Source organism: Lepeophtheirus salmonis, chromosome 4 (genome assembly GCF_016086655.4).
Source record: "Lepeophtheirus salmonis chromosome 4, UVic_Lsal_1.4, whole genome shotgun sequence".
Taxonomy (NCBI): domain Eukaryota; kingdom Metazoa; phylum Arthropoda; class Copepoda; order Siphonostomatoida; family Caligidae; genus Lepeophtheirus; species Lepeophtheirus salmonis.
In genome coordinates, this window is record NC_052134.2 from 35241112 (window position 1) to 35268709 (window position 27598).

General features: G+C 31.5%; 1 protein-coding gene across 2 annotated transcripts; it reads right to left on the bottom strand.

The window, feature by feature from the left end:
- Positions 1-2082: 2082 nt before the first annotated feature.
- Positions 2083-27598, bottom strand: LOC121115821 (uncharacterized). Of its 2 annotated transcripts, none has more exons than XM_040709976.2 (3): positions 27266-27598; positions 9121-10102; positions 2083-9051 (listed from the first exon to the last, which is right to left on the bottom strand). In XM_040709976.2, exons 2-3 carry the CDS (start codon positions 9640-9642, stop codon positions 2806-2808), a joined length of 6768 nt encoding a protein of 2255 aa, XP_040565910.1. In that variant the 5' UTR covers positions 9643-10102; positions 27266-27598; the 3' UTR covers positions 2083-2805. The 2 variants fall into 2 exon arrangements, with proteins under 2 accessions (XP_040565910.1, XP_040565911.1); XM_040709977.2 differs by having other exon boundaries at positions 9121-9718; positions 27266-27596.

Sequence of the window (27598 nt, forward strand, 5' to 3'; positions counted from 1 at the left end):
TATCTTGAAGGATTACCCCATTTTCATATTGAGACAGATCATTAGCCAAGAACACTTTGGACGTAATTGATAGTCCAAGGCAAAGATAAATAAAAAAAAGGACGTTATAACTTCAGCGTTGCTTTGAAACAAGGAAGAAAAATGTTGGAAGTTGATAATTAGTCAAGAAATTCATATTGGGTGCATTTTCGAATCACTTTTTTTTGATAACTCAAAAATAGTGCTTGGAGCTATCTTTCCACTGAATAAAATATGAAATTTTCAACGATTTTAATGGAGATCATATGAGATTTAGATTTAAATATCTAACAAGACAAAAGTCAGAATATTTATTAAATAGTAGAAAAACTTGACACACCCTGATAATGAATAGTTCTTATCATAGATTTTACACCGATATCGATAGGATGCAGATATTGGATATTTTAAACGATATTGGGTTTCAATTTCGATTCGATATATCAGCCCACGCCTAGTTGTGTATTTTAATGAAGATGTGATATAAAAAAAAAATCTCAAAGGGTATCACACAGGTCGTAATAAAGTGGTAATTGGTTTATTAAAAAAAATCAATAATAGTTATCTTAATCTTCATCCAACAACAACACTCATTCTTTTCAAAGATGAAAGGTTTTGTAGGAATAAAAGTTACATTCTTATGGTACACACAGGACCAGAAAACATTTTCATCAAAGAAAACCATTTTTTGTTAGAAACTTAAAATTTACATTCTCAAATGGTATAAAATTCTGGGGATTTTAAGTAACTGACTTCAAAAGTTCCGAATATTTGTTGTTTACATAAATTTCAGCTGTATAAAAAAATATTTTTATTTTCATTAATGAAAAAAGTTTCAATTGAGCGGAAATAAGACTTAAGGATCCCAACATTAATTCGTGCGGGGCACACTCCAACGCAAATTTAAAGGCATATTGGAGTCTCCAGGAAGACTTTTTATACGTGAAGAAGAAGTTGGAATGTGATGTGAACTTTGAAAGTAAGGATGGCTTTGGTAGAAAACTTATTATTAAGACAAAAATCCTCTCAAAATTTATAAATAGAAACCAAAGTAAGTCAATCAGAAATCATTCTAAGGATCTTGGAGAATCTCACTCTGTAGTTAATAAAACAGTTGCAAAACTGTTGTGTAAGTCCTTGGTAACGTTGAAGTTTGATCATCATTGAGAATGGAATTCAGAGTTCAGCAATTTGCAAGGATGAAATATTATGAAAATAGCTAAGAAATACACTAGCGTCAGACAACAGTTTACGTAATCTTAAAAGATGCTAGCGTCCTTTAGCAATCCAGACTGATATTAGCCCCAGCGACAGTGAGTCACACCCCTGGCGGATAATGTATATTTTTTAGTTTGCTCGTGCCCTATTAAGGGGAAACGACCTTCAAGTGTCCGCTCCTGTGGTTACGTCACTAGACTTTATGATCTCCAAAGGCATGGTAATAATAATAATTCACAAATTTCTTTCATTATAAAAGAAACAAGGTTTTTTTCCTTCTTAAACTTTGTAATTTATGCCTCATCTATCGATAAGTATATATTACTTGAGGGCGCTAGTGTCGCGTAAAAACACATCAATTATTACATGCCCTCGCTTTATGTTATAGTTATGCTTAGAGATGTTTTATTTTGTAAAAGCTCGATAAGAAGGCGGAGCGAGACATATGTTACACCTGAATTAATACATTTGTTAATATCAGCTGCCTGTTTTATGATTTTGGAGGGAGACAATAAAGAGAAGAATCTTCTATATTGTTGCAGGGAATATATTATACTTATATTTCAATTTTATTATGTATTTTTAAATCAATTTTTACCAAAAATAGGAGAGAATTTTTCTTTTAGAGGGAGATGTTAGCGGTTCAGTTCAATCATAAAAACTTATAAAGTTCGGTCCTTGATGACTTCACTTTACTTTATTTCTTCTTTTTTAATAAGTTCTATTAATAATAGTTCGAAGGATCAACAATCTTAAGGACCGGTCCCAGGACTAATATGATTGGTCCAAAGACTGCACTAATCCAAATAAATAAGTTTAAAAAAACAAAAATATTTAACAAGTATATCAAACATATAAAATCATTTTTTATTCATAATAATTTGTTATTTCTATAAATTCAATCAAATACGAAAATAATATTTAGTTAACCTAAATTGAACATAGTATAAATGATGATAATTATTAATAATTTTTGGGAATTTGTAAAGTTGAAAAAAAATGATGGTTTAAAAAATATATAAATAGAAGATATAATAATTTAATTTCTAAAGGATAAACTACTCTTTCAAGAAAATAAAGAGAGTTTTAAATAGTATGAGTACATTTGTCTTACATTGTAAGTTACTTACAAAATAATTTAAAAATGTCTTTTTTCAAAACGACATTTTCTTTCATTTTTTCTTTCCTTTTAACAGAAAAATATAATTGTATAATTCAAAAGCTTAAACTAGATCATTTCAAATTTATGAAATTAAGACTTCCCTAATTGTGAGGGTCTATAATTTGAGCTGGGGGGCTATATAATAAGGAGTAATACATAGTAATAAACAAGAAACCAAACACCTTGGTTTATCACGCGTTGTTAAGGGTAACAACTGTTAAATATGTCTGGAGGAGACCCCCGCTAGATCACATTGAGATTCACGAGACACCAAAAAACACAAAATACATTTCTAGACTGTAGGTAAAATAATCTTTCCCCGGTATGGCAGTATAAAGGTTGGGTAGTATGGAAGAAGAAAATGTCTCTGGATTCTTAAAAGAATAATAACAATGTATTAGAAATGTCTATTTTTTCCTAAAGTAGTTTGAGGTGTCTTCATTAGCATCGAAGCATTTTCCTCGAATACATATCCTAGATTGAACGGAGACTTCTGTAGCAGTAGATACACCCAAAATGGATCTTTCAAACTCTGCTTGACTCAAGGAGTTCCCTCCCCAGTTCTTAAATACCTTTGGATCTGAGCCCTTGGGATAGCGAGGCTTTTCTTTTGAGATATTATTGACAGAGTTGAAGAAATTATTCTTAACACGTTGATGGGAAAACTTTTCGTAGAACTTTGACTTGCTAGGACTATAGTCAGGGACGGATCCTAGTTCGTTATTCTCTGAGGGATATTGTCCTGCAAATAAGTTCTCTTGATTAGGAGCTGGAAGATCAGCTGGACTCGTAATAACGAGAGGAGCTGATGGTGTGGGTGTAGTTGTTGATGTGCTGCTGCTTGTAGTTGATGGACCTATGCTCTCAGATTGTGAAGGGAATCTGAATGGAATGACAGTGGGTGCGAAAGGAAGAGACTGATATTCTAAAGGCCGAGCAGAGGGTGATTTATATCTATTTTGGTATTTTCGCCGAATCCAATTGGGTCTAAAAGCAACCTTTTTACTTGATGGTTCAAAGCCAAAAATGGCTTTGGGCTGTGCGTTGTTGTAAATGGATTTGAAAAGAAGTGCTGGATCTGGTGTTGTCAGAGGAGCTTCAGTTGTTGTTGTAGTAGTAGTAGGTGTTGTTGTTGAGGTTACTGTGGCTGTGATCATCGTGGTTTCCAAAGGAATATGATGTACTATTGCTTCTCTGAAGACCCCTGTGTGGGCAATTTCTGGTTGAGTGCTTATTTCGGGTGGAGGTACTTCAGTTGTTATGGTCAGTTCCTCTTTAAAATTGTCAGGTGTTATATTGATTGTCGTCGTCTCGAATGCACTAGCAACTGTGGTCGTTTGTTGCCCCTGATCCGTGGTTCTTACCGTGCTTAAGGACTCTGTTGTTTCATCAAGACTTGAAAATCCTTGGTTCAAAGTTTCAGTAATAACATTTTGCCTTTCTTCAATTTCTACCTCTTGATAATTCTTATTCAATTCAGTAAAACCAGCAGTAGTTGGATTATAATCATCGAATGATTCATATTGACCTGTTGTCGTCTCTGCATTTTTGATCGAAGGAGTTGAGTCTGCAGTGATGTGGTCAAGGTTGTTGATGGTTGTCTCTGGACTCAATGTAGTTTCACTTTGTAACCTTATCTCAGTCGTAGATGATACTTCTTCAAGAGTAGTAGTATCTTGCTGAGGAATGACGGTAGTTGTAATAACGTGTTTAGCCGTAGTAGTGGTAGATGGCGGCTCTTCAGGAGTAGTAATAGGGGGAGATGTTGTTTCTGTGTACTCAGATGTAGTCGTTTCGGCTAATTTGGTTGTAGGAACATAATGGGTGGCTGCTTCAATGATTAATTTTTCTGTTGTGGTAGGCTCTGGGATAGCCGTAATGGTCTCTGCGGCGAATAACTCAGTGGTGGAGCCTTCTTTTTCTTGTGTGGTATCCGTTGACTTGGATCCTTCTAAGCTAAATGATACTGGGATATTAAAGATACCTCCATGCTTAACTATATCTTCTTTTGTAATTATGGAGGACTCCTCAAGCTTCTTATTTGAAGGGGCTTCAGTTCTGACAATCTCAACATAGGATGGAATGGGTGTCCAATCTGAGTTAGAAATTTCAAAATGATGAGTGTTGTGGTTTTGTTGGCTATGCTCATTGATTATGTTTTCTGTTACATAGGAACTCTGACTATCGTGTCTTTCAGCGAGCTCATCTACTAAAGAAATAGGTTTTTTATAGGATGAGAGACGTTGATTAGTTGGGGTTTTTGTGGATACTTCCTCTTCAATCCCTACTTCAATTTGTGGAAATGCATTAATGATCCTCGATCCTTGATTCAAAGATCCCTCAGATCCATCTTGTACCTCAGCAATCAAGGAATCGTCATGAACATTCTTAAATACAACAACATTGGGCTCACTTTCTGTCAATACCAGTGATGAATAATTATTTTCAAACCCCTCAACCTCATCTACTATCTCTTGACTTTCATGATTGTCAACATCATAATTTTGATTGTCTTGTTGGAATAACGTGTCTTTGGGATACGTGTCGTATACAGAATCATTAACCTCTTCAGAATTTTTATGTGTGACAGATGAGACGTCATTCCATAGAGTTTGCACCTTCTGGGACTCTCCAAATTGAAGCTCGTCTCCATTGATGAGCCCGTTTGAATTGATTTCTTGGACAGCTGAAGGCAGGGTGGTATGAGGAGCGGCCAATTCTTCTGTTTTAATTTCATGAACATTTGAAGGATAGAGTGGAAGACGAGAGAAGTCGAATAAAGAAGCAGAGAGTGTTGTACTTTCTTTTTCTATAAATGCTGCTGACCCTGTTGTGGAAGGGATGTCGGAAACAAATATATCCCTTCTTGGTAACAAGGGACTCTCTGAAGTGGTTGTGGCGGTCGTGGAAGTCCTTTGACTTATTCTTGCTCTAGACTTGGGATGAACTTCGTAAATTTCAGCAGCAATTGTAGGATTGAAGGGAGATGAAGTTGGTCGTCTTTTTTTGCTCCAAATGTTTCGAGGTCTAATATAAGATGTTGATGGTTTCTGTGAGGGTTGATCATTCAGGTTATCGTATAACGTATCAAAGAATGGACGATATCTTTTCTTATAAGAGTCTGCTCTTTGTGTGGAAGAAGAATCCCTTTGCACCGCAGTAGTTATTCTTTTGGGCGTGGAAGTACTCGTTGTAGCGGTGATGGTTGTAGAGGCTCTCTGTTGATACTTGGAGGCCCAAAAGGTAGGTCTTTTTCGTGCCCTTAGTCTTTGTCCATAGCCAGTTCCTTCACTGTTGGACTGCCTTTGATTATTCCCGTTATAATTAAACTTGCGAAACTTGAATTTATTTAATGTGCTGGGTCTCTCATTCTGTTGTGAATCTTGGGTGGATTCTGTTGTTGTTGTTGTTGATGATGTTGTAGTTGAGGTTGAGGGGGTTGTGTGAATGAAATCTCTATGATTTCTATACGAAATTGGCTTCCGCACTTTTTTCTTTTTGCGCTTTAACACATCCAAATTTGGCCTAATAAAATGACTGAAAGGAGTTGGTTGATAGCTATTACTAGGAGTTGAGTCCGTGGTAGGCTCAGGGGTTGTAGTTGTAGTGGTAGTAGTGGTCGTTGTTGTGGTGGTAGTCGTAGTAGTAGTCGTAGTAGTAGTTGTGGTGGTTGTGGTTGTAGTAGTTGTTGTAGTAGTGGTAGTGGTTGTTGTTGTGGTGGTTGTTGTTGTTGTAGTGGTTGTTGTTGTAGAGCTTGTAGATGTGGTTGTAGATGTTGTGGTAGTTGTTGTTGCTGTGGTTGTTGCAGGAGTTGTTGTGGTAACTGGAACCAAAGATTCCTCTTCAAACAATGAATCCTGCTTTCTAATTTCTTGACCGTTATTACTAACAACACTGTACGTCTTGTCGCTATTCCTGAACAGACTCTCCTCAGTGTTTGCTGAAGTTACTGGTAGAGAGATTGTGGTTGTTGATAGAGATGGGAAAGTGACTGTTGTTAGGGTTGTTGTTTGCTCACCATTTGGATTAGCAAGGCGTTGAAACTTTGCAGCCTGCGAAGAAAAGTATTGACGGTTAAAATTGATAGGCTTTCGCACAATCTTGGTGAGGATTCTCTTTTTCTGTCTCTTTTTAGCTTCATAGCTCTCAGTATTCTTAGCTTTATTCCTATAGAATGTCTCCAGAGATGGCCGCTGTCGGGCTAGTTTTATTTTATTTAAGAGAGATGATTTTGTGGTTGCAGTGGCGGGAGCAGTAGTAGTAGTATCAGCTATTGTTGTAGTAGTTACTGTCGTGGTATGAAGAATGGGTGACCTTGATACATATTGATGCCGAATATAATTATCATCCTTTACCAATGGATCATAGGGTAATGGATGACCTGCAAACCCATGTGGGATATCAAACCCAAGAGGTGCAACAAATACTGAGGGTAACAAACTAGGATCTTCATTATGTACGTCGATAAAGGGAACATTGAGTTGACTCTGACCACTTTGTACGGAGACTAAGGAAGGTTCGGGTCTTTTAAGATTCTGGGATGTCGTCAAAACGTTATTTGTTAAACTCAGACTCTTTGAATCATCCACTAGTACAGGGAATACCTTTGAATGTGATACTTTACTTGATGAGGCTGAATTGGCAATGAATTCATTCTCATGGGTTGATGGTCTTACTTCAGTATAAACACGAGTGTGCTGGAAGGATGGACTGGGTTGCTGCCGCTCAAATTCTTGGGCATGAATCTGGATGTGAGTGTTGTGATCCTGAAGATTTCTAATGGTTTGTCTTTCATTTTGGACATGTTGAATATTTTGTCCCTGTTGGTTTCTTTGATCTGGACTATTTTGAAGGTTTAGCTCCTGTTGATTTCTTTGATCTTGACTATTTTGTATATTTTGTTCTTCTGGATTTCTTTGATTTAGACTTTTTTGAATATTCAGTTGCTCTTGATTTCTTTGAGCTTGGATCTTTTGACGAAGATGTTCGGCAAATGATCTTAGATCCTTAGGCGTATGGATTCCCTTAATATTTGTATAACTTTGAAATCTTTGGCGAGTATGAAGATTATTTTGGTCTCGAGCTTGATTATTTTGAAATCTCTGTTGCTGTGTGTTTCTGAAATTCTGACTATCAAAATATTGTGGACTTGTATTGACCGATTGCTGTTGAGAAGGATTCACTGTCTCAGTTTGAACATTTTGGACATTCTGAGGCAATTTTTGCTCATTAACTGCACGATGATGTTCTTCAGCATTTTGGATACCCTGAGACAATTTTTGTTCATTCATGATACGATTATATTCTTGAGCATTTTGGATATTCTGAGCCAAATTTGGTACATTCACGACATGATGTTGTTGAGAATGTTGTATATTCTGAGCTAAATTTTGTTCATTTACAACATGATGTTGTCGAGAATTTTGTAAATAATGTTGTTGATCATTTCGGGTATTATGAGATAATTTTTGCTCCTTCAAGACAGGATGATTTTGAGCATATTGGCTATGTTCTCTCCCGATCAGAGGATTTTCGATATTTTCATTCACAATCTGGTGATTTTGAGCATATTGGCTATGTTCTCTCACGATACGAGGATTTTGAGCATTTTGGATATTTTCATTCACAATCTGGTGATTTTTAGTATTTTGGATATTCTGAGACAATTTGTTCTCGTTCGCAACATGTTGTTCTTGATTATTGTGATGAGTTTGAAAGCTACTCTTATATTCATTATGCACTCCCTGCCCTTGATGATGGTTTCTTTGATTTTGTGGGTTATGAATGATCCTTTGTTCCTGTACTACAGTGTGAACTTGAGGAAGCCTCTGTTCTTCTTTATTATGCTCCTGAATATTGTGAAAGCTCTTGTGTTCGTTGACTATTTTGTATTCTTCTTGTTGATTCCCTTGATCTTGTGGGTGATGAATTATTTTTTGCTCATTAACTACAACACGGATTTCGGGTTGCCTCTGTTCATTAATAGTGTAATGTGTTTGAATGTTATTTGGATGTTCATGAACTGGTCTATGCTCTGAAGAAGTCCTTTGACGTTGATGTTGTTCATGCTCGTGGTGAATTATATGTTCTTGGCTGATGATTTGATTCTGAGCTCGTTCATTAATATGCTGATGAGCTTGGTTGTTTTGGATCTGCTCATTTTTTGGCCTTTGACCCTGATGAATATGATGAACTTTTCCACTGGTTTCGTAATTTAAAGATTTTGGCTCCTTTTTATTGATGGTGAAGTGGACAACAGAATCTCCGTCCACGATGATTTCTTGACTATTTTGTACATTTCTCAAAAATGGATTACTGAGCTCCTCTCTGATTTCATCATCTTCATCCCGTAAAAAGACTTTAGTATCCCCTCTATTCTGAACACCTCGGATCTGATTGCTTGAAGCTGTAATGATCTGAGGTTGCTTATTGTGTGTAGTTGGGCTTGAAGCAATGATCAAACGAGGTGGAGATTGATTATGAATTCCTTTCAACAATGGGTTCTCGTTTGCTGTGACTTGCGTTCCAGTGGCCTTCCATTGATCAGGTGAGGGAGTTATGATCAAACCCGATTGTGGATGTTTGATGATAAAATCCCTATTATTTGAATTTAATTCTTCGAGTTCTTCCTCCAAAATCAAGCTGGGCTTTTCCTAATAACATAAATATAAAATAATATTACTACCCGTGTTTAAAGATATGGCGTCTAAAAACATTATTACCTTTGTTAGATCAGGTGCTTTTAATGTCTTGATGATTGGAGGGGGAAGAATGTTTGTTGCTGTTTCACCAGTGATAATGGAGCCAGTTTGAGGAGGAACAAAGGGTTTGTTGGGTGAGACCACGATCTTGAAATTATTAATTGGCTCTTCAAAATTACTATCTGGGCGAAGAGTTATGATTTCAGGCTCTGGATCCTTACGTTTGTGACCACCGCCACCCTGTTGTTGGAAATGTGTTTGAAAAGGACTAAAATTTTGGGTTCGCCCTCCAAATATTTTCCTATCTCTTCGATGACCTCCTCTTGGAGCATCAATTCTAGTTCGTCGGTCACCATTTGAAAAAAAAGAATTAGCAACGGATTTTATCGTATCTTGAGCTTGATTTAAAGGAACCCAGTCACCAAATTGAACAGGGAGACCATAAAAACGGCCTTCTCGGTTTTGGGAGACTTTGAGGTTCCAACCCTCTTCATTTCCAGCTGCAAGGGAAGCCAGTCCCAGGATATAGAGTAGCGTCTTCATTTTTTTAAATATATACTCCTAGTATATATGTATATTTATGTAAACCTTCTTCGTTTAAACGTACGATAAAGATTTCCTAAAGATAGAAAAATAATTTTTATTTTTTCAATACAAGTCCCCAAAATCATAAACTATGAGCTTATTATGAAGTGTATATAAAAGTCTTGATAAAACACAAAAATACCTCCTAAAAACGAGTCATTTGTTTGAACAAAATGTAAGAAATAAATACGTGAATCAAGAGAAGATTAAAAAATAAATAAAAATAAAAATTAGTCGAGATCCCTCCACCCAAAAAGTGCTATAAAATTTTATATAATAATTGAAGAATCATCTTAGAAAAACAGTCGGTTGTTTCAGGTAAAAAAAAAGAGTAAGTTTTGTCCGTTGTCTTGAGACGTCGAAGTTCCGTGGTCGTCGTCTATTGAGTAGTAGTTTCAAGAGAAGTGGATGTCGTTACCTGTAATATAATTAATGATAAAACATAATTAGTATATATAGTAGATATGTATGTAATTATAACATAACTATTTGATTTATTTTAGATTTTTTATAAAATGGCGGAACGTAAAGAAGATACGATAACCACGCAACCTATTACGCAACCTTGAGAAGCGTTTTCTAAATTTCTTATAAATATATGTATGTATGTATATGTGTACATCAAAGAAGGTCAAGAATCTTGACATTTTCTTTAACCTATGCTATTAATATATCATTTCGTAATAAATGAACGTATATATGAATGAAATAACGTCTTTTATTCCTAGTTAATGTATTATACATTTTCTCTAAGAGTTATACAGACTCTTTGAGGTTATGAAGAGTTACACAGTTATATATGTATTATTGTTTTTTGAGAATTTTTTCATCTTTTCAATTTTATTCATTAGTGAAGTACATATTATGTATGGGACCTTGTTACCTCCAACAATTTCAAAGTTGACAATTTTTTTTCCAAATTTGAATCCTTTTAACGAAAAAAGAAAAAACTTAAATATTATCCCCGGGGTTTTTTCCTAAATATCAATGAATATAATTAAAGCAGTAAAAGTCACTCTTTATGCCCTTATCAGGCGGAGAATATATCTCACTTCATACATCTCGTAAACACGTAATGAAAATATACGTGACCGATTCATTCTAAAAGAAAAAACAATGAATCAAAGGTTTATCCTACAAATTTCGACTTTTAGAAAATTTGAAAATTGATCACTACTTTATATTTATTTTATCTCACAGCCTTTCTTCAAAAAATAAAACAGGGAAAAAAGGGGCCAAAATCCGTTAGAAATGACACCAATTCTTCCCAACAATGCAATTATTTTATAATAGTTAATTGACAGGAGTTGTTAAAAACATATGAATAAGAGCTAATTTAAGTTGTTCAACCAATCAGCGTTCAGCATACCGACACTTTCAATTCCTGAAGACCTTCATTACATGATTGTTTTAGTTTAATTCCCTCTTTAATTTCTTAACTATTCTTCTAATGGAAAAAGGGCCTGTATTTGATCAAAAAAAGGGAAGGTAAAATGTATATTCCTTGTCTAATCTAAGACTTTAAGGGATGAAAATGAGACCCTTAAAAATTGTCTTTGAATCTTGAGACAAAGAGAGATGTCGTGAATCCCATGACTATTCAGGGGCGTCCACAGTATTTTTGAAGAAAAAAAAATCAAAAATTATCCAAAGCTATTTACAAAAAATTTCAAAAACTATCCAAAGCTATTTACAAAAAATTTCAAAAATGATATTTCAAATATTTAATCTCTTAATAAAAATTTCAAAATCTACAGCTATTCACAAAAAAATTTGAAAATCTATATCTATTCACAAAAAAAATTTAAATGTTTTGCTTGTTACATAATTTGCCCGAATAACGAAAAAATATTCTAGTAAAAAGCCAAAATTCCTAAATGGGAGGGGGGTGATCTACACCTCCTGGCCCACTCTTTGCAGACGCCCCTGCTATTTGAGATCCACTAAATTAAAAAAACTTCTTCATTTGGAATGCCTCAGAGCATTAATCCCATTTAATATAGGTTTCTCTTTCTACCCAAAAATTATAAGTTAAACCCCCACAAGAATTTTAATAAGTACACACACCTGGATGAGTATAATAACGATAATTAAAATGAAAAATGTGTACATAATATTCACAACTGCTCTTAGATATTAAAATTAATATCTATCCATCCGCCCTTTGGGTGCGACCATCAATTAAAATGCTTTATTTTTAGTGAAAGAGATCATTAGGATATCTTTACGTTTATGTAGGAAAAAATAGACGCTTCTCTTTTATATAGGTATTAGTGTTGTGTTTCTGACTGATACCAAATTATTCCCCAGTGTGAATATTTCAGACAGTATTCTAATCAATATTTGTATCCAGACGGCGGTTAGAGCCCGTAGTAAAAAAACAACATCAAATTTTTATTTTTGTGGAATCAATCTTGATTGATTTTTTTGTACAACGAATTTTAATCGACCGCTCCAGTACAAACATGAACCGAATTATTTGAAATGATAAAGGTCTCAGACTGGTCTAAGATTTTGCAGACCGAACCCCAAAACTAATACGTATCCTATTTGATACATAGGATTTGGAATCCTCGATTTGATCATTCTGACAAGTTTTTGACACATGGATCAATTGAGTGTAAATATATAATCAATGGATCATAGTACGGAACAAAAATCCTTATGCCCTGTACCAGTGTTCCAAACGTATAGCAAAAGTCAAAAAGTGTTAAAACTACGTGGTTTTCTAACAAAAATTATCTATTTAATTTTAGATGTGTTATATGGAAAATTAGATTATATACAAAAAAAAAAAAATAATAATCATTTTCTAACCAAAAAAAACTCAAAAATTTGATTAAATAATAAAAATCTTTGACTCTCACCAATTTCCAAATAAAAAAAAAAATTTGACTCCAAATTAAACTATTGAATAGATAAATTGAACAAAAACTACGAACAGGATATCAAAAGAGAAAATGTCTGGGGAAAAGTGGACGATTGGTCACGCTGATATAGGTACATTCAGAGCCGTATTTAATAAGTTTTTTGAGTCCAAACTTGCACTCGAGTCATTTTTTGTGGGCTTAAACTTGAGCCGGACTCAAAAACAAAACGATGATTAGACTCCGTTTAATGGTTTAACCATAGATAATATTCTTGAACATCTCAAACCATCCCAGAAATTTCAATACAAACATATAATTGGTCAGAATATGAATATGAAAAATTGGGCTGTTATCTGTAGAGACGTAAAAAGTTATATTGGCTATTATTTTCTCCTTTTCTCGGTTGTGGTTCAAGATTTTTTTCTTATGTTAACTGAGTACTACATAACATGGACTCTGAGCATGAGGACATTACAATACTGCAAGAATGATTTTTGTTTTTTCACGAAAGGAAGAAGAAGAACATTTAAGGAAATGAAGAAATATATTGATATAATAATATGAAATATTGAAATGTCAGTTCTAACTCTCTGTTTATTTTGCGTAATGTTATATGCAAGAAAGAAGTACAGACCCGGATATGTTTTTAGAAGAAGTAGTACGAGTGTAAATACTATGTTTATGCAAACATTTTATCATGACTGACGAATAACTTCTCTAATAATATGTATATGAAAAATATATACAAATTACATCCCCACTGTGAATCTCTTTGTGAAAAACATTTTATGATGAATAGAGTATAAGGCCAATTTTTGTTGTTGTTTTTGAAGAATATCTCTATTATACTTTATAAAAAGCCTTATAATAATTTTTTTCTCCCCTAATATGTATGCATATTCATACATATACCCATTTGTTCAGCCATTGTGGAAATAGGCCGTTAGAGGAGGTATTTTTTTTTTTTTGAGGAAAAAAAAACCCAACTTAATACAAAAGAAAAGAATAATAATTGTTCATAATGGTTTTATGGTCATAGTTGGGCGTAGGGAGTATAGAAAATATGGCCAAGGAAAGGAGGGGGTAGATTAATAAAAAAACCAGTCAGAATCCTTTATACATAAAGCAATATCGGTAGGAGTTTTGTGCTATACAAATATTAGGGATGTAGTGGTCGTCCCAAACTTTTGACAGCCATATCAGGGCGTCCACAGAATTATATTTATATTTTTAATAGTATCAAAAAATTTCAAAAATTTATTTTCAAATATTAAATTTTATCTCCAAAAAATTTCAGTAATCCATACCTTTTCTCCAAAAAGTAAATTTTTTAGAAAAAATTTCAAAATTCGAATTTCAAGTACTAAACTTTTTGGACAAAATCTATAGCTATTCTCAAAAAATTAAATTTATTAAAAAAAGTCTCAAAAATTAAATTTATTGAAAAAAGTCTCAAAAATTAAATTGTTTGAGAAAAATATTCAAAAATCCACAGTTGTTCACAAGAAATTAAACTTTTGGAAAAAAAAATTTAAAGATCCACAACCGTTTCACAACATATTTAATTTAAAAAAAATTAAATTTCAAATATTAAACTTTTTGGGGAAAAATTTCAAAATCGATTGCTATTAATTGAAAAATTAAATTTTTTGGAAATAAATTGGAAAATTAAATTTTTTGGAAATAAATTGGAAAATTAAATTTTTTGGAAATAAATTGGAAAATTAAATTTTTTGGAAATAAATTGGAAAATTAAATTTTTTGGAAATAAATTGGAAAATTAAATTTTCTGGAAATAAATTGGTAAATTAAATTTAATTTCAAATATTATATTTCCTTGTAAAAAGTAAAAATTCCTATATTAAGGGGAGGGCCTACAGTCCTCCAGCTTACACCCTGTGAAGGCCCCTGTCCTAAACTTTTTTATTATACGAACCAATATTCTTATTGCTTATGACGTAATGCTGTTGCAAGTACTGATTTCTATAGGTATTTAGTATAGTGCCGATTGAAATACTCTTGAATAATAATGATTCTTAAAACATATGCCTCAAATATGTTCACACCCTCGATCAAAAAAAAAAAAAATGATTAGAAAAGATATTAGATATTAGTAGAATGCGAGGAGAATACAACTGTTATATTTATCAACAAAAATTCAATTCCTAAAATTATTCAATGTGCATGTACACAATTTTATACCTATCAGTATTCAAGGTGATAATTTTTTATCCCATTGATGTCTTTCGCACCTTTTCTAAGAGTATCTTTAGTACAGGTATACTAAACATCACTAAGTTATGGGGTGCTCCTATAAAACCTTTAACGGTGTGCTATGGCACACTTTTTGATAATCAGTGGTCCTTTAGTCGTGCCCCTTAGTTTGTGGAATGTCATGGAGGCAAAATTTGGACGTCCCGTCCTTCCTAAACCTTCAGGCCGCATTCAAAAAGGACGCAAGGGCGTATCTCAGAACAATCTTTGAAAATAACTTTCCTAAAGATATCAGACAGTGTCGTCATAATTTATTCATCTTCACCAATTGTTATAATAATAATACATACTTAAATTAGATCTAAATTATGTAAAATTAATGAAAAAATAAGGCTAAAAATTCGGTTCATGATTTGAAAACCATGAAATATCTATTTACAGTCTGAGACCACTAAAATATCCATCTAAACTAACACCGAATTGGAAAAAGGGCTCTCACCGACTTCCAGGACAACTTACAAAATTTGAATATTACTTCAAAATATTAGTAGAATCCGATAAGAGTTTTAGGACCATTCTCTTTTCAATAGTGGTAGGAGGGATCTGTTTTCACTTCTTGCAGAGAAATAATTTAAATCTAACAAATACAAATTTCAAAACATAAGCAAAGGTGTTGAATTTTGTAGGGATATTCCTTGTCTTAAATACTTTTGAGTATGTACTTGGGTATTGTCCAATACCGTAATTCCCGACTTTTCATCATTGCGAAGCCTATAACATTTTTTAATGCTCAATGAATTGTTTTAATTATCAATTGTATAATCTTTCTCAAAGTCCTTGACGATGCAAAGCGGAGCACAAGGGCCCCGAAGAGCCCCGGCTGCAAACTATTTGTCTAAGAAATTGTTAAATATATATGTATGCAAGAAAAATATCCTTTCATTCGATCTTCTATGGTTACATATACATATATGGCTTTAATTTACAGCTTCGAGCAATTCCATTTATTTTCAAATTAGACACAGATTACAGTTGTTATGTGGTTGTAATTTTTTAACCCATTAATGGTCACCAATTATGGAAATAATAACAATAAATTAAAGTCGTCTTACACAACTTTTCTTGTTTAGTTATTACTCCTCAATGCCACTTTCTCCTCCCTCAAAAGCATTTCCAGAATTGATGTAAATCGTTGGCTAAAAATATTCAGGCATAAAATATACTCTAATTTGACACACACCTGAGTCAAAGTATTTGTTAGTAAGACAGTATGAAATATTAATAACGATACCTTTTTTGTAATAATTATTTATCGATATAAAACAGGGATGTGTTTCAGGTATTTATCTTGTGACCGGGTAGGCAACAATGGGATATCACTAAGTATTTACGCGGATATTTTAATACCTGCGAGTTATTTGTAGCTGTATATCCTTAAATACAAAAAGCCTTTAGAAGTAGAGAATCACAAATGCAACTTAGTGACTTTGAGTCATGACTCAAAGTCACTAACCGAAACAGACGGAGCCGCCAAAAGGCCATTGTTCCTCACTATTTTTGAAAGACTATAATCAAGAAAAGTTGTGCTTGATTAAGTTTTCATCGACATATGTCATCATTCTCTATAAAACTGCTCCCCCCACTTTTGAATAGGTTACCGGGGATGAGTAAAAGGGCGAGAAGCAAATAGTTTCTTTGTAATGTAATCGTTGCAGAATTATCAAAGCAGCTGATAAAACTACAATGTTTGCTTAGTCATCACTTGCAAGTTGTTCATAAGTACGTTAATTGTGGTATATATTATATATTACATATTATATTTGGGTACATATGGGTAAATAAAGATCCCAATACTTTTTCTATTTCATCCTCCTATGAGTAATTGCACGCAGTGTACCTTTTTTTTTACTTGTAATAAATGTGTTTTTTTTACATGGATATTTTGAGTGCAAGTCCACAGGTACGGATATTAACCAGATCCATGTCTAATAAACATGCACTTGGATGCAAAAAAAAAAGAAAAGAAGCTGGATGGAAGTTAATATAATCTACGGGAGTGGAATTGTCGTTCTCGACCACCCAAGGATACTCGTGAAAGTTTCACGTCTTTAATAGAGTAGGTACGCACTACTAAAATAAGAGACTTTAAAATAACAAATAAAAATAAAAAACAACAGGGTAAAAAATAAGCGTTAATTATGTTCTTAAAAAGGCTTTATACTATTAGTCTGAAGAATAATAATAATGGAAGAAGTAATGAAGACATCACTTATAGAGTGATTAGAAACGAGAAGGTAATGATGATGTTCTTTACTCTCACTCTATGAGAGTTTGAATGAGACCTTTCAAGGTAAGTATGAGGCTTTGAATGAGATAAAATATTACAAACCATTAGTCTTAGGGATATATCAGTCCCAAAATCTGAAGGACACGTCTGCATCAGATGAAAGAGTTGTCCCATAGAACAATCATTACTAAAAGACGTCATTATGAATATCCACCAGTAATGACTTTCTTCATCAATCTTCACTTATGTTTATAAGAATAATAAATACTTTAAGTAGGCCTAAACTATGTAATGATAATGGCAAACTATTCTCACGTGTATGAGATATACTGAAAGTTACTGTACGTAACCACTGGGGCCAGGGGGGCATGCTACCCTCTATATATTTTTTCAATTATAATATTTATCGGCCTTATTAACGGTGAGTGTTCTATAGTTGCTCTAATCAGGCTCCCTAATAACAAAACTGTCGCTATGTTAAAAGAAGAGGAACCTGAAAATTAGAAAAATGTTGAGGGGAAGAGCAGGTTAGCTGTCATGATGTTGTATCCGAGCAGCTATTAGAGAAAGTAAATCAATACAAATCCAACTCCATATTTAGGAATGATATAGGCAGGAAATCATCCATTCTCTATTCTCAATTATACTCTGAGTCCAACCTGGACTTACACATATAACCCTTAGTGTTACTGTTTGTCTTTTACGCACAAGAGATTGTTTTATACATGTAAATTCTCTCTACATGAATTGAAGTTGTTAATGATAACATCTTGGGCAAATCAAAATCCCCTTTTTTAGGTTGTAGCTACAAAAAGTCGTTCCTTCTTCCAAAATCCTATTTTTTTTAAATCTATACTTATTCCTTCCACTCTATACACCTATATATGTAAAGTATATTGGTGTATAGGTTTCGTATAAAATGATGCCATTTATGTACACAGAGTAATGGCCCGTACAGTCTTTTTTTTTTACTGATGGAAATAACTATAACTATTAATTCATATTCCTTCTACCTTTTTACGATCAAGTAGATCGTGAGATACAGTGTATATTATGTACACATAAAAGTTCCATTATATATATTTATATAATATATATATGTATATATAATTCAACCAACCTTATAGTTATTTAAAAATAAATAAATACATACGATGTTGAAAACATGAACTTAAAAAGAAATTATATGTTGTACATACGTACACTTAGAGTCTGTAAGTGAGAAGGAATTCAATACAGGATATGAATGTATTCCTATAGTATGTTTTCTCCTTTTTGTCTTCTTGTGTAATATTTTTTTGGGTTTTAGAATGGGGGGGATTCTTAAAAAGTTGATTTTTTATTCAGCAAAATAATGCCATACTTTGTGTGTTAAAAATAGTAACTGGAAACTAGGGGCAGCGGAATTAATTTGCAAGTGCTATGAAATACTATGGAATGGTGACATCGTAGTCACACAACCTTACATCTTTACTAGATTTATCGAAAGATTACATTTCATTTAAAAAGTGGAAGCCAACCACCCATTGACCCCTAAGGTTCCGACGCCACTACTCGAAACTGAGCGTCCCGTTAACAAGTGATTTTTTTTGTCTGCATATATACCTTTTCTCCTAGGCACAATAGGTAATTGACTTTGGCAAAGTTAGAGGGTTCTCAAGCCATTTTTTGCATGGTAAAGGACATTTTATTGTGTAGAAAATGGGTGATTTGGATCGAAATTTTAAGCATTTAGTACTTTCCCAAATCATAGGTGGAGTTTGAAATTAATTCTAGAGGATGGGTCCAAATTGTATTAATTATAATAAATCTTGAGTTTCACCCTACACTATTGCGAACTTTCGCTATGACAATTGTCCCCTGAAATTCACTTAGACCTCACGATATTGCCCCATCATTGTAGATTTGTAGATGTTTCTTTAATATAAAATTGGTCCTTGTAAAAGATAAAAAATGAATATTTTTTGTAGAAAAAAAATTATTGGACATAAAAATAAAATATTTCCTCTGCAAATTCAATATATTTTCCCTTAAATTACTGTAAATCTGACCTATAGTGTTTGCACTTAAAATATGAATTCTGGCAAATGTTTTTTTTCAAAATAAGGATTTTAAATTAAATTCATATCTAAAAATAAAAGAAATGGTCTCCACACATTTATCTTTGCCTTAGGCCTAACTTGCTGTAAAGTCAGTCTTACACCCACCAAACACCCCGTATTATTTACTATTGATATCTTCGAATATTATTGTATCGGTCCTGGAAAAAGTATCAATTTTTAAAATTCCATCTTCAAGGTATAATTATCACTAATATTATGTTAACGTATCTACGTCTGTTTAACAATTGAATTCGTTCAGTAAAAAACCAAGTTTATTTAATGGATGAGAAACGTTCGCCTCTATTCTTAATAATGAACTTTTAATAGGAATATTTAGAATTCTTATAGGGACTGTTTAAGGCTCGGATAACTTGTCTCTAGATGCATGGCGATAGTATCAGAGCAAAACTCAATAGAATTTGAAATGATAGTTATGACTAGAAACGTTATGAATCCAAGTTCAAAGCAATGTTTAAATACCAAAAAAATGATGTTGCGAATAATTCAATTTTTTTTTTACAGAAGTTCGAAAAATATGTGCTGCTGAAATTGAAATAAATCAATTAATAACTACGAAACCTATATGAATTGAGTTTTTTTATTGAGTATTAACAAGACGAACTCTATGACTAGAAAAGGTAAATTGCATATGCCACAAGAAAAAAATCATACAGTTACGTAATCAGTCGTATATCTATGGCGAACTCTTCCAAGGGTGGAAGTTTTATTGTTTGGAAACTTTGTTTAATAATACAGATTTGGCTACATCCATATAAATTTATAAAAATATCGGAGCATCTTATTAATGATCTATTACAAAGTCACGATACTTATTTACAGTTAAATAAATATTATAATAGTTATTACTATTAAAGGGTTTGCAAAATTTTAATCACACTCTTTTTATGTGCATTTAGTGACTTGTTCAATGACCATATTTATTAAATAGTATTTTGATGTTTAAAATATGTGTATACATAATCGTATACACATCAACGTTAATTGTGAATAAATTAATTATTTTACAGTGCACATGTGACCCTAAATTAAAGCCCCTTCCCATAAAATTTATGAACTAAATCTCTATCATTCGAAGTTACCGATTTTTGTTCTGTCGAGTTGAACAATAATTATGAAACTCGGTTTGATTCGACTTGAGTTAATGATGATTTTTAAACTAAATTCAAATGGAGGTGAGTCAATCTTCAAATTACAAATAGTTGATTCGAGATTTTGATTTTATAACTAAATCTCATCAGATGTTTTAAATAGGGATGTATTCTGTATAGGTCCCAAAATTTTGACGTCCCGTAATGGGTGCATTAAAACTAGGGGCGTTTTGGGAATACCGCTATCCGGAATGAGGGAAGACTGGACTTGACGTAGAATGAAACTGATTTTAGGGACCATCTAAAGAACAAATACAACATTAGTGTTGATTTTCGTACATCTGCCGTCCCTTTGTAATTTTCTTATCAATCATGATTTAAACTATTTATAGGGCCAAATTATATTTTATAGATTTTTCTCAAGTTGTAATTAAGGAATTTTTTTTAATAGTTTTTAGGATGCCAACTAGTACTAGAGCTGTTATGGGATGTTGATCAAAATTGTAACTCAAACTATTAATTAAAAATATTAATAAAGTCACTTTTTATTTAAAAAGAAAGAAGCTAAAACACCATTGAAAAATAAAACAGTCAATATATACTCATTTGAAAATTACTTGAAACTAATTTTTCATTATTAGTTAATTGACTTCAATCCTTTATTAGGTGGAAAATACAATTAAAATATTATTATATTAGGTTACATATATAATATTTGTTAGTTAATTTATTACAATATCTCCATATTTGATACTTTTTAATTTCCTATTTTGAAAAAAATAACATATATATATAAATCTTTATTATGTAGGGATTTTTGTATAAAATTTAATTAAATTCTTGACATTATACTGCCCTTGAACTTGTGTTAAGGCCTCCTTCTTTGTGAGAAAATTTCTCATGGCAATGAACATATATGTATATATCATTTACATTGGGCCTAATTAACAGAACCAACTGCTATTGTTGCAGAAGAATAAATGCATTCATATAATATTTGAAAAATAATTTTGACGGGAATTTTTTTTCATATTTAATATGAACGTTTTTATAATATGCAAATTATTATTCCTCTCAAGGATCAATTCCTGAGAGGAAATGTATGTAAAAATAATGATGCAATCATTATTTTTCATAATTGCATATATGTTGCAATCTTTTTTTGCACATCAATCAACTTTCTTAAAAATAATTGATTGCTATTGTTTGGTTTCCATTCAAATTGAACTGTTTTTACGCATATCTTACGCATATTTCTCCTAAAGATAGAGGTGATTAATTTGTTTGTGAAGGGACTTTTACTTTTTTTTAGAAGGTAAATGGATGTCACAATATACATATGTATATATAGATAAATCAACCGCAGCTCAAAATATCCACTTGTCCATTTAAAAGAAAGTTTATCATTAAATTTCTTCAGAAAAAAAAATGAAAAAAGAGAAAAGTGGACGACCTTAAGAAAAAGAAGAGGGGAAAAAAGTGAGATGAATAATAAAAATAACTGCCCCTTACCGCGCCCTTATTTTAGTACGATTAAATTTTTATTATCAGTCAAAAATTAAAGTATTTTTTATTATATTTCACAGGTATGTTTAACTCTTTTTTCTAACACGTCGTGACCATTATTATAACTCGCAACCTTTCCTTCTCCAAAAAGAAACAAAAAAAAATCAGATGGTTATAATCATAGATGTATAATACCTCCTGGTATCTAAAAATAAAAGAAGCTGAAAATTAAAGAGATAATCAGCTGCAAGCATCCGTTAGAGGAAGGAAATAAAGACAAATCCCACTCCATATATAGCCAGGACATTTATTCGATCCTCAATTCTGCTCTAAGTCCAACAAGAGCTTACTCTTAAAACTCCCGAGCAAATCCTTATTGTTACTCTCTGTTTTTTATGAGCACACGTACTAATGATTACTCTATACGCAAATGTTATCTCTTTAAGAATGAAAGACTAAGGATAACACTCTTCATTACTACTTTACAGGGTTGCCACTACTGGATGGTTGTGAGAAATATACCCCATCCTTCGCCTGCAGAAGCCTCAAAATTCATGAATATATAGGTTGCGTCTTCTCCCTTAACCCTCAAATTCGTCTAAAAAGTCCTGTGTTGAATACTATTTCATTCAGTATTTGGGATTGTTCACAAAACTAAGAATAATTCAACCAATAATCAACCTTCAGAACATTAATAAGGGGTAAAATAGCACTAAGTTGGACAGCTTACAACTAAATATCGTCTCCATTTTTTGTTAGTTGTGAGGAAACGCCGTACTAATGATATATATAAAAGTAACTATAGGGATTCACATGAAACTTTATTTAATATTTATTATCATTTATTTTCTTACCAAAAATACGTCATAGAAAAAAAAAAAAAAAAAACGCTTTTGCTAACGTCATGGAGTGCATCATATACTCAAAGCGTTAAATTGAGAAAAAAAAAAAAAAAAAAAAAACTTTATCTATTTTAGCTTTAAAAAAAAGACTAAATACCTGTTTTGAATACAACTTGATACCAATGATAAACAGTGATATTTGAATTAAATCAAATTCATAATAGGTACTGAAAATCCCTATGAAATGACTATATTTGTATAATTAATTTTTGGTTTTAATCGAATAGAGACGAGAAAATATGAAACACTTTTTTAGGAAAATATCTGGAATTTGTGTATGTTACAGTTAATCAAGTAAGGATTTCATAATGGTAAAAACATATTTTAATTCGTATTAGAGTTTGTGTTATAATAATGAAACTAGACGTCCAAAAGATAGATATTTGATAAAGAGAAAAGGGTTAAGTTGTCCTTTAATTAGTTTATCCAATTTTGACATCAAATATAGTGATTATTTCTGAATATGGAATGAAAAATAATTTTTTTAATCTTATAGCATTTGATTGTTTAGAACACCAAGATGGTTCATATCAAAAATACTAACATCCCATGGAAACAGTTTTAGGAACTTTAGCACTTTTTTATCAATTTTTACTTAGTTCTATTTCCAGAAATTGATTCATAAAATGTATTTTACAGTTGTAACTTAGTAAAAAAGTATGGTGACTCTCTGGAGCAAATTGCAACAGTATTCACATTTTATTTATTTGTTGATCGATTTACATCATCAATTTAAAATGGAAAACCGTTATTTTATAGATGAAATTAAATACACAAGTTTTTATGCCAAAATGCCCATGAAGTTCAGCTATCAATACGTTATTTTATTATCTAGAAATATTTGTCTGATTTATTTTATACCGATTATTCAGTTATAATATGCCCTTCATACCAACAGAGGACCAATAAAAAGCTGTATTTAAATATCAAAAATGATAAACATAAAAAATAACTACAAAATGTTAGCCGACATGAGTGGCCCGTCAATTAAAAAGTAAGCAAGAATGATTTCCCCCCACAATTGAATCTAAATTGTATTTATATTTTTCAACTTGTCAATTTATAACAGCACACTATTCTGACTAATCCTTTGGACCTACCCAAAATTGCACTTAAAGTAAGGAAAAATTATAATTACAAATAAATAAATTCATAGATTCGATTTATAAGGCTATGTATATTGGGCCCAAATAAGGTCTCATACATCAAATAAATCATCCTTGAAATTTGAATTAAAAGGCTTTAACTGATTATATATATGTGAGATGTCTATTTTATATTTTATATAAAGAAATAAATGGGACATTTTTCCATTTTTCGGGGATGTTTGTTCAAGATTGTTTTTATGTAAGTTCACCACATGTGTATTTATGTATATACACTATTTACCTATTTATGTAAATAAAACTATGAATTTGCATTGCCTTGTCAGGGAACTTTCACATTTAACCAAACAAGAAAAATATAATGATTTAAATAAAAATATTATTTATTTTCGTTTTCCATTTGTTACCAAAATGATAATTTTATAAAGAACAAAAAAATAAAAGTGAATTTAATTATTTTCAAATGAATTTGTGTTTACATATTTATGGAGGTACACCCTAATAGGTACTTTAGTGGTGAAAGTTTCACTTAATACATATAGAGTACTTATTAAATAGAGGTCAAAAATATATTGAATATGTGACCCGTCAGCAATAAAGCAAGCTAGAATGATTTTTCTCACAATTGGAGTATGGATTACATTTGTATCCTTGGACGAATTATCATCCATTTCTATCAACAAAGTATTCCTATAACCCTTGGGGCCTCCCTCTATTTATACAAAAAGTAGCAAAAATGGATCGTCAAAATAAAGGCATGAAAATGGAATAGATTTTATTTGAAAGGGGCCATGTCAAGGCCAATATATGTCTTTTAAATTAAATAAAGACCCCAATCCATAGCTACAACTCTTGGATAGCTTAACTCATCCCACGAATTTGAATACACAGCCAATATTAAACCATAATTTGTCTATGAAATATTGGACTGTAAGTACATTATATGAACATGGGTGTCCCTAGAATAATATTTTGGGAAGGGCTTGGTGTTCAGATTTTTCTTTGAAAAAATATCCTAAATTTGATATTTCTTGAAAAAAATTTGATTAATTATTTTTTTTTGGAACAAAAATCAAATATTATATTTTTATTCAAAATCCGCAACCATTTGCAAAAATTAAAAAAAATTTGGAATATTTTTTTCAAAAACCCATAACTAATCACAAAAAATTTCAAAAACCCATAGCTAATCAGAAAAAATTCCAAAAATTAAATTTCTAGTATTAAAGTTTTTGGAATTTTTCCTTCAAAAATCCACAGCTATTTGCAAAAAATTAAATTATTTAGAAAAAAATTTTCTAAAATTCTTAGCCTTTAACAAAAAATTTCAAATATTAGAAGATTTTTTTTGGAAAAAAAAACGAAAATTTACAGCTATTGAATTATTTAATTTTCTTGTTAAAAGCAAAAATGTCTTAAAGGGGGGGGGCTACAGTCCCCAGCCCACTCCCTGCAGACACCACTGAACGAGTAAAAAAAATAAGGATTTTCTCCTTTCCTTGATTATATTCATGATTGATTTTATGTTGACAAACCACATATATTTGATAAATAACCCTGATGTGATTTATTTATTTATTCAACCCTCCTTTACTTTCCTGGGGGTGTTTATTTAACCAAGAGGCTGAAATATCCTTCTAACTTTTCTTTGTATTATTGTTGTCACAATATTAATATTCAATATATTTCTACCAGTTCCGGTATGTATGAGTATTTCGGTACTTTTCCAACAAAAAAACCCAAAAAATGTAGTTAATGAAAGCTTACATGCACTTAAATGGGATGGGTATCTTTTGATGGGTAGTTTAAATATTTAATAATGTTAGGGGATATGTCATTGGAAGGCCAATTGTTTTATGACATAGTATAGTATCTTTTAAATGTGTTAATATCCAGGTACCACTATAGGTGTGATATACTGAAGAACAGTAATGAGTATCATATTTTTGCTTCGCTAACTTCGATGTTAACTTTTAAATTATCATATATCTAATGAATTTAAACTTTGGAAAATAGTACTTCATAAGTAAATTATGAGTTAGGGATATTAACCGATTTTAGAATTAATGATCTAAGTTTCAAAAAAGTGTTTTTTATAGAGTTTTATTATTAATCTCTCCCAAGAACGATGCATATGAAAAACCGGAGATATTTTATTTTGTACAATACATGTCTATTTTAATAATGATTTATTAATGATTTAAAATAATCTATCCACCACATTCTACAAAATGTTATAATTTTTTCTTCAACTACTATTTTGTGTAGATGATAAATTTACAGGTATCCAATATATGGGTTTAAAAGAATTTAATTTGTCTACTACTGATGTTTATAGTGTTATCATACGTAAGGACTATTAATGAGAAATAAAGTTTTTTGCCGCTAAAATATCAATTTTATATTTTAAAGTATTAGCGTTGTGATTTTAAGGGATGTAAAGAAGAGTAAAATAAATATAGATAAACGTTTTCAATATTCTATATAAATATATTGGGTCACTTTCACCTTTATTTGATGCCCTCCACCTTAGAAAAATAAAGGTCATCAACGTTTATGAATTTAAGCACCTTAGGCATAGTTAAAGTACATAATAATTTTTTCATAACATAATTTTATATTATTATATGTGAAACATATTTATTCCTTTTTCTGTAAAGTCGGAATCTGATAATTAAATAAACTATGCTCTGATTTCCTATTTATCGGACTTGAAAAATAACAATTATTGTAAGAACAAATTTATTTAAAACCTTCAAATGACATTTTTGATTAGCAACATTCGGGGGAAAATCTTATTTTTTTACATTTAAAAAAAAAATCATTTTAGTTGATAAAACTATACTTTTATTTAAAGCTATATATCAAATAATGATTGTTGAGGATATAAAAAAAAACTAATCAAAAAGGATGATTGTCTTAAATTTCTATATTAATTCGTAAAAAGCCTTCATATTCAAAAAATTATGTGCCTTAATTTATATTTGATTTTGTCAAAAACCAATCAACTTTTTACTAAAGAAATAAGCAATCAAAAAGAATGATTGTCTTAATCAGAAAGTTTATTTTTTACAAAAAAAAAAAAATTCTTTTTTGTGTAAAAAACACTCTCGTTCAAATTAGTTAAAAAAGTCATAATTTTATGTATTGAATTGAATACTTTAGTTTTTATTCAAATATTTGAAAAAATTATCAATTTTTTTAAATAAAAAAATGTCTTAATCAGGGATTAATTTTTTTCAAAGATAATATGTTAATTTGTAAAAACCCTATAATTCAAACTTCTAAAAAAATAAACCTATTTTGCAGTGAAATAAATTGTTTTTTAAGTTTGTATAAAAATTATTGTCTTAATGGAACAGTCGTTTTTTTTTCAAAGTCCTTACAAATTAATAATTTTATAGCGTCCATTTTTAATTCAGTCTTATGCAACAGCCTATTTATACCATAACCACCTATTTGTTTTGTATAAAAGGAACACTTACCCTAATGAAGTTCTCCCAATGTAAATATTTTGAATGTAAATTTTGCGATATGTCTATTTATATATATATATTCCAAATATTCCGTATAAAAAATGTTTGTATATCTCCTAGGTTTTGGAATCGTTTTCACATATTGTGTAATATAATGTTTCTATATGTATATATACAAATTGTATATATCTGGGAAAAAGACACTTTCAAATAGTTCCTACTTGATCAGGAAGAGACCGGTAACTGAGAGGGAAGAAAAAATTAAAGTTTCAGGCTTCTCCAAAAACGAAAAAGAAACAAAAAAAACACAAAAACACACACACATATACAAACCAAGCATGT

Coding starts and splice junctions, on each gene's coding strand:
- LOC121115821 (XM_040709976.2), bottom strand. CDS start 9,642: ATGAAGACGCTACTCTATATCCTGGGACTGGCTTCCCTTGCAGCTGGA. Junction 9,052..9,120: donor AAGCACCTGATCTAACAAAG/GTAATAATGTTT, acceptor TTATGTTATTAG/GAAAAGCCCAGCTTGATTTT.